Source organism: Zonotrichia albicollis, chromosome 4, assembly GCF_047830755.1.
Source record: "Zonotrichia albicollis isolate bZonAlb1 chromosome 4, bZonAlb1.hap1, whole genome shotgun sequence".
In the NCBI taxonomy this organism is placed as follows: Eukaryota; Metazoa; Chordata; class Aves; order Passeriformes; family Passerellidae; genus Zonotrichia; species Zonotrichia albicollis.
The window spans coordinates 59,740,377-59,752,839 of NC_133822.1; the positions used below are offsets into that span (position 1 = coordinate 59,740,377).

Genomic DNA, 12,463 nt, shown 5'->3' on the forward strand with positions numbered 1-12,463 from the left:
ACTGTCCCAAAGTGACTGGCAACTCCAGGCAATAAACACCATAGAATTTACTCTTTCCCCCAAATATTGGGGAGCAAGCTTGAGCAGTGTTTTGCTTTCATTCTGCCTTTAAGTTGTTGTTGAAAAAAATCATGGATTTGTCAGTCAGAATTATCTCCTTTACTCTTTTTCTTTTCATACCGTGCAGTGTGTTTGACATTTGCCAACAAACAAATCTCCTGCCACTGCTGATCTCTAAGAAATTGCCCCAGTGTATGAGCAGCTGTACACAAGTTCATTCTCCCAGCACAAAAGGTGGAATATAACCTCAAATGGATTGTAATCCAGAGTGTTTTATACTTTGACATTGCCCAAGCAATATATTTTTGCGCTATTGAAATTAAAGGCTTCTGGCACTCAGTTGCATTCTCTGCCTCTGTGGCAGCCATTTGTTCTGCCACTATTCTCTACCTCAAGCATATTTCTAAATGAAGAGTATTAATTCTCTGGTAGAAATGGAAGATTTATAAGTGGCAAAACAGGATTGTACTGTGTAACTGAGGAAATTTCTGGGGCAGGATGCCTATGGCTGTAGTCTTACCCATCCTGCACTGGAAGTTCTGGGCTCTCTGCATGGGAGATGTACCAAAAAACCCTAAGTTCATCCAGTCATTATTAAAATAAACAACAATGAGGAACTATTTCCAGCAGAGATCCAGACCAAGTATCCCTTTTATAAAGAGAAGACAGGTTGTTTTCCTGAACAGACCAAAGAAGTGCTCAAGAAGTGCTATAGCTGAGGTAATGAGTCTTTTGGCTTCCTTAGTTTGGGAGAGGATAGCTAAATGAATCATTTTTAAAATTTTTATTTAAGCCCTTTTTCTTTTAAGTTTTCTCTCACTAGCCTCCTCCAAGAAGCTGCTTTTGTCAGCATTGAGAAACTCTGGCTCTTGGGAAAACCAAAGCCAGCACTGAGACACATCCCAAAGCATCAAAGGAAAACACAGCTGGGAGGGACCAGAGCAGCCAAGCATGGCCCACTTCCCTGTGCCAGGAGCAAATGTGCCCAGACCACTGCCTACCAGATACTTGTTTAGGCTGTTATTAAAGCTCCTTGTGAAGGAAATTTCACAATCTTGCTTAAACAAGCTTTAGAGAGAGCTGCTCTACCTGCTTACCTAGTGGTTTGGAAAGACTTCTTTCTAATAATTAACCCAAATCCTGTGGCTAATTACCTATCTTCTTGTTTAACCCTCTGTGGATACAAGCAACAGATAATCAGTCCCTCCTGCTAATTTTATATATTTGCACTAAGTTATGATTCAACCTTTATCTTTTCCAGTTAAAAGAACCAAACCACTCCAAATTCTCCTGATAAATATTGTTTGCTAGAGCTCTTCTCATTCTTTCAGCCACCTCTCAGATCACGAAACTGGCAGTGCCTAATTTAAAATAGGTCTCACCTTTTCCTGTCAGCTCTCCATCCTCACGTTTTTTTGGCCTAGAGTCCTGATGGAGTCACAATGTAGGTGGAGGGTCATTTCTGTAAACAGCAGGAGCTGTTGGGGATGCTCTGCATCCCAAAGTCTCAGGGAGCAGAGCCAGCAGACATGCCCTGGGGCATTTGCTTTTCTCTGCCTCTTTCCATCCCAGTGGTAGAGGTGAGTGGTACAACTGATACAAAGTTTTTCTGGAAGAACTTCCTATAAGTGCCGTTTCACTGAGACTGAAAAGTTTTGGGCACAGTATGTCAGCCCTCTGAAGAAGAAACACTTAAGTTGAGCTTTTCAGCATTCATGTTTGTAGTTTACTATCTCTGAAACTTTTTCTTCTATAGAACAAAAATGCCTTGTTTCTATTTTACTGTATTTTTTTCATATTTATTTAAATTTCCTTAGAAATGTTCAGTACTGTGTTCACACTTGTTGTGTTTATATTACATTTTATGTTAATACTGTCAAAATAATATATTTTGCCTCCTTTGAATTTATTTCAATGAGTGAAAAAATGTATTGAACCATATGTTTCAATAATTGCAATGTGGTTTTTTTAATTTCTATGTCATGAGTTCGTTTGATCATTTGTTCCAATTATGGAAAAAAAATGGAATATAGGCAGTGCTGCATAAATTCTTAAAAGCTCTAGAGAAAGCATAAGAATACAGAAACCTTCTCACTTCTGTTGACATATCCAGTTCCTGTGTGAGGTACACAAGCAGGGAAGCAGCTTGTTCCCTCCTTTCACTGTGCCTGTAAGAATACCCAAGGCACAGTTTGGAATAGTGTTTGGTGAGGAACCTGTGCTGTAAGTCATGCTAGATGACTCTTCTGCTTCTGAAGCACTTGCGAGTAATGTTTTTTTCTTTGAAAGCCTGTAGTTTGCCTTGATTCCCCCAAAGTGAACAAGTGGTCATTTGGGGATCCTTTCTTGTAGCATTTTTAATATGCCATCTATTAGCTAATTTCAATATATATTCCCTCTGCCTAATCTCTTCTAACAATGAATGTCCCAAGATATGCAAGGCTGCAAAACTAAGAAGAAGCATTTTTATTACGTGACCTTCAACAACTGACTCTGTAGCTATGCAACATCTTCTCTTTCCACAGACTTTTAATTATCTCTTCAGTAAGTAGTCTTTTGAATGTTCTTCAGCATTTTTAAATTTTTCCCTGCCACATGCCATTTCCTGTTGTTTTACAGGACAATTTTAAAAGAGTCTAAAGTTCATTCAATGTTTCCAAGTCTGTAAGCAATCCGTACTCATATTCATCAAGATGCCTAGAATTCAGCAGTGAGTGTCTACCTTAGATGCATTAAATAATGATAAAACAAATTCCCTGTAAAGTGCAAGTAGCGAGTGTGTGATTATTGAAGATATTCATGATTCCTTATCCAGAGACTCCTAGGCTTGGATCCTCTATCTCTCCTGACTCCGGGGCACAAAGCTGCCACAGAATCCCAGTGAAGTGTTCCCCCACAGAGGAGAAAATTCATCTTTATTTCTGTGCCAAATCTGTAACTCACACACATCTCCTGCCAAGAAAAGGGGACAGCAAGGGATGTCAGGGGAAAGCCCCTGTGTGAAATCACCAGGGTGGCCGGGATGCAGTGCTACAAGGTACACTGACCACCCCAAGCCCAGGGAGGAGTTTGGACTCCCAGTCAGTATTGACCATGTCGTGCAAAGGGCTGGCTGTCAGACCCCAGAACAAGAGACATTTTACTCTACCTTCTGCTCTCATGGTCTGATAGAGTAGAAGCATCATCTCTCATGCCTTCATCCAAAAAGAAAACGAAAATAAAAAGGCTACCAATACATCAGGATCATTCATTGTGCCACCCAAAATGGCAGCAAAAGGCAATGAATTCGCTGAAAAACCCTCAGGACATGCTCTACACAGAAAAGTCTTCTGAATGGGCTTCTCTTCATGTTGGATCTGTATTTTCTTCTCTTTCTATTGAGAAATCATCCTTTGGCAAGGATGGTTGGAGAGTCTCCAGGTCTGTCTTTAACTTCATTCATCTTTCATTCTTCACTGGAACTCCAAAAGTTTACTTTTTATGAAGGAACGAATTGGCCCTTTTCTCCTTTCTGACAGCTGCAGATCCTGTAATACACACCCAACTGCCCCTCTCTAATCTGGGTCAGCTGCTGAGAGACCTCTGGAGCTCGGAGATCCTCCCTCATATTTTTCCTGTTGTTCTATCAGATGAAAAAGAATTGAATTGGGCACTGGAGTTCAGGTTCTGTAGGTCAGGTTTGAATTAATTGCCTCAAGGGTCATATTTTACAAATGGAACAAGAATACATACCTTAAGTGATGAGTCATATGCATTGTGCAATGGATTATTATTCCCTTTGGGGTATAGCATTTACTTATGCTTGTGAAATGCTCCATAATTTTTATATTTTTTCTTCCTCTTTGTCTTCAGATGTAGATTATTGTCACAAGAAAAATGTAGGCTTAGCTTTTAAAGTGAATCTACTTTAAAGTTTAATTAAATAAAAGTTAAAGGTGCTGGGTGATAGGCAGTATCTTAATTGAGAAGGCAATAGATTGAATTAGGGGGGTTTTCTTGGAGATCCTCAATCCAATATTTCTTGAAAACTAAACCGTCATATTCTTCAATTGCTAAAACCAATTTCAAGGTAAAAATGTCATGTCAAATCATGTACCAATAAGGGCATTGCAAATAAGATTTTTCTTGACCTTACCAATCAGTCACATTGCATCCCCTCCAAAGAGTATTATTAGATTTTTATCATTTTCTGAAAGCTTCTGCTTCAGAGACCAGACTGATAAAGTAAAGTATCTGATTCTAATAGATAGCCACAAACAAAGTTATGAATACCACTGCTATTCATTTAATGGACATCACTACTCTGCAGTAGATAAAGAGTCTAATGAATTTACATTAATCAAATAAATATAATGATTACTTGGGACATACTTGGGTGCATAATTATATATATTTTAGTAATCCTTTTTAAGAATCGACACAATATGATAGATAACAAATATTCATACATCATGGAAAAGTATGGCTTGATCATCCATTGTACTAATGATGCATCTTATTATTTCCATACTAATTGAAATTAATTTCTAGATCTATGTGATAGAACAAAGCCTGAGATATAGTCAGTGTTGTATAACAACGTATTCTAAAGAACAATCTGATACTGTAAGCAAATGGAGCAAAAATCTGCCTTGTCTTGTGTCCCACAGTTTACCTTGTTGACATGGGGGTTACAAAAATATTTCTGAATTTCTGCTAGGAATTTAAATGGGGTGTTAGATACACAGGTGCAAGTGCCATTAGCATCACAGAGAGCTCCACCAAGTTTTTTAACTGAGCGCCAAACTCACAGCTCACAGGCACGTAGGAGCTCTAAAACTAATGCTCAGAATGTTGAAAATGTTTCCCTTGGCAGATTCAAGATTTCACAATATTATTCACAGAAACATGAATTGCTGTGGTGATAACAAAAACCCCTGATTTGCAGCTGCTTTGCAGCTAATTTAAACCCGCTTTTCCAGCTAAAGTGGGTATATAGCTGATACAGCCTGAGTGATTTGAAAAAGCAAAATTACATTGCATTAATTTAAACTAATTTCAAATCTCCTTCAGGCAGCATTTGGTAATGAGAACAAATTTATTTTGAAAAACAAAACAGAAAAATATGTATTTTGGCCTTCTCTGGATTCACAAAGGTTTTCAAGAGCATTGTTGATCTTCCAAGGAAATCTCTTGTAAAACAAATGTAAGCTTTATGATGACAAGGAGCTTAGCCCCATTCCTTCTGGAACATATGTCAGATATGCTCCTTTATATTTTGTAAAAAAAGAAAAAGTTTGTCCTTCTCTCAGGGCACAGTGCAAAAGGGACTATTTACAGAAAGTTTGTAGAGTTGGAAGAGAAATGCTTCTGTGGAGCTGGAGCAACTCTGTTTGTGCCAGAAGTCCTTCAGCCATGTCGTTGGTTGGCAGCAGGAGGGGCAGGCCAGGGAGGGGGGACACAGTGCAATAACAACAGTGCAATAACAGCACAGTGCAATAACAAACAGCCCCTCTGCAGTTGTGTGGTGCAGCCAGCACACACTACGCCTCCCACTGGGGCTGTGCATGTGCTGCTGGCATCGTGAGCAAAGTACTCCTGTAGAAACCTTCACAGTCCAGACAATGCTGACTCTTCTAGAGCACCATGAATCTAATTAAAGATTAGATTGTTGTCTAAGGGGGATCAGATGGAACCCACTCGAGATGAGCTGTTGTCCCTGTCAGCTGCAAAGGCAGTTCAGACGAGTCCTGCGTTTTGTACTGGATCACATCCCCATAGCACGGAGCATCCTCTCAAAGGACTTCGGATCATGGGGTGCAGCTTTCCCCCATTGCAGGCTGCCATGAGGAGTTGTGGCAGTGAGGGGCAGGTGTGGCTTCGTGCCTGCTGTCAGACTGCTCCTGCACCACAGTGAGGTGAAACATCTTGTCCCTGCTGGTCCAAGATAGAGTGCAAAGCATTTCCCACAGGCAACACTCTCAGCAGGAGCTTGCAGGACTCTGTACCTCAGCACCAAGTGCCACACATCTGGGGCCTTAGATACACATTTTAAGAAGATGCACTTTGCTGAGCTTCTATGGCCCAGAATCCACAGTGGCTTTGGCTCTAAAGCCCTTTCTCAGAGTCCACAGTGTCGTTCTGGAAACATAGCAACTTAGCTGCACTGTGGGTAAACAGTGCTTTACTTCTGTTTTCCACTGTTCCAGTTAGCATTGTTGGCTTTTATTTTGTCCTCTGGTCCCTTACTGTTGCTTTGGTAGTGAAAAAGAAAGAGAAATCCATGTTGCAGTCACTGTGACAAGCTGGGAAACCTGAACTATAGCTGCTCAGTACACCCGGCTAGCCTCCCGATGGTCCTTGGCTTTGGAAATCATTTTCCATTAATTATCTGCAAAATATTTACTTTAAAAGTGCTGTGAACAATCAGGCCAGGAAGCTTGTTTACTTGAACATTTCCTCAACAAGAGTGCAAACACCATTGACGTGAAGTTTTTATACTTTTCTCCCAGCTCTACATAAACGCTGTGTAGCACTGATCAGGATTTTGCTTTGGTTAAAGGAGAACAAGACCCTTGGTGTTTATTTTTTCAATATATGTGTATTGTTAAAGAAAGCTGCATTAATCAGTGACTTCCTCTCCATGTAGATACTGCAACTACCTCTTTTTTTTTCTTATAGGCATGTAGCCACCGCTCTAGCTCAGAAATAATCTGCTGTACAACACCTTCATTGAAAGATTTCAATCTCCAACCACCCTTTGTGACCAAAGTGTTCTTTATTTTTGATGGTGTCAGCTCCCTGTACTTTGATTTTGATTACGTAAATAATCCTGTATTTAAGCATTTTGAAAAGACAGTGTTCATCTCAAGAGGCAACCAAAATGTTCTGGAAATTAAGGTAAGAAATGCTGAAATAAGTTTTTCAATTATTCGCAAGTGCACATCAGCAGCACAGCGTGGAAGAGACATTTTGCTGAAATAAAGGAAGCCCCAAGGAAGCAAGGGCAGAGAGAGCACTGTGTTCAGTACTGCATTCACCCCAGCCCACTTGTCACCATTTAAAAGATTCAGAGCAGAAAACAAGGATGTGTGTGTGTACCAGGGTGGTTGTTGTCATCAGGTGAAGCGGGAGAGGGCCTTCCCTTGGCCTCTTGGAGAACCACACAGCATCAGCTTCTGAGTGCAGTAGGCTGCACTGCCAGTTAAGGATTAAACATGGCCAGCAGCCCAGAACATGAAGTATGTGGTCTGTGTGTAAGCCCTGGCTCTTACTGTCACATGGTTATGTGTCCTTCCTCACAAAAGATGTGGTCTGACTTCTTCAGTTCTCTGGAGCTGAGGGAAACTCTGGCCTGTGCACAAAGTCACTCATGAGGATCAGTCACTGCTGTAGCCTAAATATTTATGGATCCATGAAAAATGCAAAGTTGATGCTGAATGCCTATTCAAAGTGCACTGAGAATAGCCTACATAGCACTGAGAAGCATCTCTTAGGAATTTGGGGTCCTCAATAGCACAGGTCTCTCTCTACGACAGTGCTGTAGAGAAAGTTAAATCCATTTTGCGAGAGTCCAAGAATCCAATTTCTTGAAGTCTAGTTTTTTCAGAGTATTAAATAGAAAAGTTATAAATATGGGTATTTCTAGTTTACATTGAATGCTTATGAAAAAATGTTGGTATTTATATGCTATTTACATAGATATCTATAATGTATATAAAATATAATTGATAAAAATGTTTTATGGAAGATAATCAGTCCTAATTTGTCACTCCTGCATAGCTCTGTAAGCCAAAACTTTTACCCCATCACAATGAAGAAAGCTTGAAGCCCTAAGGTCTTTGAATCCAACATGGTCCAGTGGGCCAACTTCTGGGCTGCAAGACATCACAGGGATTACTTCAGAATTCCTGCCAGCCATGCTGAGTTCCAGTCAAACTCTGCATATTAATCCATCTCTGCAAAGTGTTTTAGGCAAATACCAAAGACTAATTGGTCTGATTTTTACTTTTTACATTGTTTTTTTCTACTTTGAGCTCTTAGCCATGCAATCACTTCTTCCTCAATGCAGAGCAAATCTCTTGCTCAGTTATGGAGAAACGCTAAAAGAGTTCTGATGTGCAGGTCAACAGATCTGGGAATATACAGCAGCTGCATGGCTCAGTGCCTTTGTGCAATGACAGCAGTGTTTTCCAGTATTTTCCAAGTCATGCATATCAACCAGTTGGAAAGAGGACTAATTTGGGAAAAATTTCAGAATACTGTAGATTGGAAGGAACCTCTGGAGGTCTTCATAGTCTAACCCCATTGCTCAAAACAGGGCTGAAATAAAAATTAGGTCAGGCTGCCTATGGCTTTGTATAAACGAGTTTTGAAAATCTCCAAGAATGGAGATTCTACAGCCTTAAAACACTCAACTCCACTTGTCTTGCCTGATGTATCCTATGCTTGAGGTCCCCTCCTATCTCAATGACCCTCTTCTGTACTTCTTCCAGCTTGTCAGTACCTCTCTTTTTCTGTGGGGTTCAAAACTTGACACAATTCTCACAATTCAGCTCCACAAGTGCTGATCAGAGAAGAACAATCACCTTCAATCTACTGGCTTTGCTGCTAAAATGTGTGCAGAGCCTTCATCGCTAAAGTGGCATACTGCTAATTTCACATTATGGTCCCGCATATCAGTCATTTTATTAAGTCTGATATCATCTGAAAGCTCAAGGACAGTGCATCCTCTCCCTTTGTCCAAGCTGTCAAAAGATCTTAAGCAGTATTGGTTCCACTATCATATAAAGATTTGATCTCTGTCCAATCTGTTTTTCACTCATTTCATATACTATCCATCCAGTCCATACCATCTTAAGTTTTTTTCCTTGCTAGGAGAGGTTGTGTTGCAAAACTTGCTAAAACCAAGGCCTGCTTCTCCAATGCTCTCCTTTCTTCTAGAGAGCCAATCCTGTACTCCTAGAAGGTTGGGCAGGCAAAATACACTCTTGGGAAACCTGTGCTGGCTGTTTCCAGTTGTGCTCTTGTCCTTCCTCTGCTTGGAAGTGCGTCCATGAGGACTTGCTCTATAATCTTCAGAGACACTGACGGTCAAAAATTAGTTGGTTTTTAAACTCTCAACTCTGCTTACTCTTTTATTCTCCCTGAGGAAGTCTCTGGTGCTGTTTATTGCTGGGAAAAACAACATTTAGATAAGAAAGGCTATGAGGATTGTCACAGTGACAACTGACCAAAGTCACAATTTTGTAGTATTGACCTGTACTGAATGCGCCCAAGGGAGATGTATCCCTAAGCCTAATGTCCTGGTTATTTCCTGACAACCAGCTGGAGAACAGCATTAGTGGAAGGTGGTCTGCATGAACAGGCACCAATTTAACATCTTCCTCTAAATAGAATTAGTTATAGTGGGGTGCTTCTATCAAAACTGTGAGACAACTTTCAAAAATTATAGTCAGGAGCCAAAAGAGCATTACAAGCCATATTGGCAACACTTCCCCCTCGCCCTGTACCCACATTCAAAAATACACACAACTTTACATGCCTCATGATCATATTTTGTGGAGCAATTAAGCAAGCTCAGCATGAAATTAAATGGCAGCTTGCTTCAGTGAACAGTCTGTTCTACCAAACCAAAGTTCTTTTATCTCTTTCTTAATTAGTTTCAGAGGGGAGGAGGGAACTTCTATCACAAGTTTTTCAATCTAACTAATCTAGTGTGACATATTTGGCTTTCATCAAATGACAGTGGGTACCGATTGAAATGTTCTGTTTGGTCTCCCCTGATGACCACAAGATGTTTTTGTAAGAAAATGTTATACACAAGAAAACATTAGGTTTTCTATTTAAAACACAGTCAGGGCACTGTGTGCCACAAATGCCAGTCCTCCTTGTCTTCAGTGCCAGCCTCTCTACATCCCACATCATCACTGTCTTCCTATGCCAAGTATGTGCTTCTTTCTCTTGGTGCCCACCATGCCCCAATCAGAAGGGTCATGACAGACAGCTCTCTCCTTCAACACCATGAAGACACCACTTCAGAAGGACTCCCATCTCCTGCCAACATGGAAAGCTGTCAGGGCAGGAGAAATACTGGTGTTTCACTCCTGAGTCTGCTGAAAAGGACAGAGTCCACTTGCTACCTTCCCCAAAAGCCATTGATCCAGACCTGCAAGCTGGGCTGCTGACAGCTGAGAGCATCCTAGCTGTGGGGAAAACTTCCCTCTCCCCCCCCCAAAAAAAACAAACCCCCAAAAACCTCGCAAAAAACCCTCAAAGAACTAAGCAACAAATAAATAAGAAAAGCATCTTTTTTCAGTTAGCTCAGAGGCCTGGTCTGTTCTGGGGTTGTGATTGTGCACTGAGATGGTGCAGAGACTCTGTGCATTGTTCCAGAGGAGGCCTAGGCATGGGCCACCAGAAACAAAAGTATATTTACAAATAGAAATCTTCCACTAGAGAAATACATAGCACAGTTGAAATTCAATGTGTAACAAGTGGCATGCTATACAGCACATCTGAGATCCTGGCTGCATTCTGGCACTTCTGTCTTAAAACTCAGAGTAGGACAGACTTACTAATTTGCCTACTCTATTCTTAAGCCAGTGCAACACTTTCTTTATGCGCCAATCACAAGGAAATCTTCTTGCCTCTTTATAGATCACTCTACTGTCAATCTTTCACATGGCATAGGAAATCATTACTCTCAAAACCTCATCCAAAAGACAGCAATATGGAAACTGTGGTATTTTTGAGCAGGCTGAAGAGCAACCTCTGCAGCTGCAGTAACTCCTCATTCTTCCCAAGTCAACTTGCTCACTCTGCTTAGGAGCCTCAAAAATGCTTCTGATACCAGTCTCAGAATTTCCATGCCTTAGTTAGTTTACTGTTCTTCTGCTTTTGGACTTTTACCCAAGTTATCCCCATCTCTCTAAAAGTTGTGAGGTGGCTGTGCTATCAGGTTGGATTGCAACAGCTACCCAGTACAGCTTGAAGATTACCTTCTCCAGCTTGCATTCAAGAGGATTGCTCACCAAGAAGGGGGTAATACACATTTGAAAAGAGGAAATATTTTTTCTCAGTTCTCACAGGAGACAGTTTCCTCCTTTTCCTAAAATTGTAGGCAAATTCTGTTGTCCCAAGAAGAGCAAAACCCCTGCTAAAAGTGTTTTGAAACTCTTAATATATTTAGATATCATGGTGAATATAATTGAGACTAAAATATATTAAAGGTAACATAATGTTCATAGTAGTAAGTAAAGACTTCCATCTCTATAACTAGGTAAAGACCACCTTAGGAAATATCAGTTTGGTTTTTTTCCTATTTTTCCATCAGTTTTGGTGGAGACAAAAATTCTAGGCTTTGATGTAGAAGAAGAGACCAATCAACCACACGCTCCAGGATGATAGATTTATCCTGAAGATGGAAGAATTAACTTCAAGTCTTTTGAGGTACATCAGAGGAAAGATGTGGCTCACAATCTGCCACAAGTCTCCAAACAAATGAGCAATAAGCATTCATGTGCTCCTCAGTCCAGGAATATTTTATTACTTAACACTAAACAGAATGGCTTCAATGAGACAGAAGATGGAGTGCAAAATGGACTTTTATGGCTAGCAATTAAAAAGCATTTACCTGGGGTGTGGCTTTGCCATCAAAATAGGATATTAAGCTGGCTCTCCTATACATTTGTTACAGTTTTCTCAGGGTGCAGTCTCATTCTGAAGCAGATCTAAAACATATGCCAAAGTAAGATTATTTTTTGCCCCTCAGAATGGAATTCTTGTTTTCCTTCCAATATACAAGGCTTCACAGTGGTGTCAGCTGTGATGCCTTCCTCCCTTCTCATGGAAGATTCCCAGATCCAGCCCATATAAATAGCCTGTATTAGTCCCTCCCTTCTCCCTTCTTTCCTTCAATCCCACTTAGTATGTCTCTTCTTTCATCTTGAGCTGGGCTGCACATGGGCCAGGCCAGATCTTAAATAGAGATGCACTCCTGAGCACAAAAGATCCTAAACTTGGCCTTTGGATTCTGCTGTCACAGAATCAGAAGCAATAATTTCTCATCCAAGTCTGGGATGTGAGAGCAGGTTTTCTGGGTAAGAAGTAAAATTTTCATGCCTCATCTTTACGAAGAATTTTTCCTTTTTGGTCTGTGGAACATCATTTTAACAGACTTGTGTATTATTTTAATTAATTACTTCTTCTTGAAAGCTTCATTTCTGCTACCATAACCACTTGCAAAACAATGTTTTAGATGCCTTTAGCATGTGGATAATATAATGCCAGTTTTGTGTAAACAACAGCATTATATAATGTATCCTTTCTTAAACAAATTATGCAAAAATCTAAACAGGACCAACAGGATTAATCCCTCAGACATTTAAAATTTCAGAAGTCTGTATGAGCTGTATGAGTGACA

At 40.4% G+C, this 12,463-nt stretch overlaps 1 protein-coding gene across 7 annotated transcripts in view; it reads left to right on the forward strand.

Moving 5' to 3' along the window:
- MET (MET proto-oncogene, receptor tyrosine kinase) overlaps window positions 1-12,463 on the forward strand; it is a 91,371-nt gene that overhangs the window by 59,885 nt on the left and 19,023 nt on the right. For all 7 annotated transcript variants that reach the window (XM_074539937.1, XM_014275971.3, XM_074539939.1 and 4 more), the window contains one exon: window positions 6,721-6,939. In XM_074539937.1, the coding sequence (XP_074396038.1) occupies window positions 6,721-6,939 (219 nt within the window). The remainder of the gene's footprint in view (window positions 1-6,720; window positions 6,940-12,463) is intronic.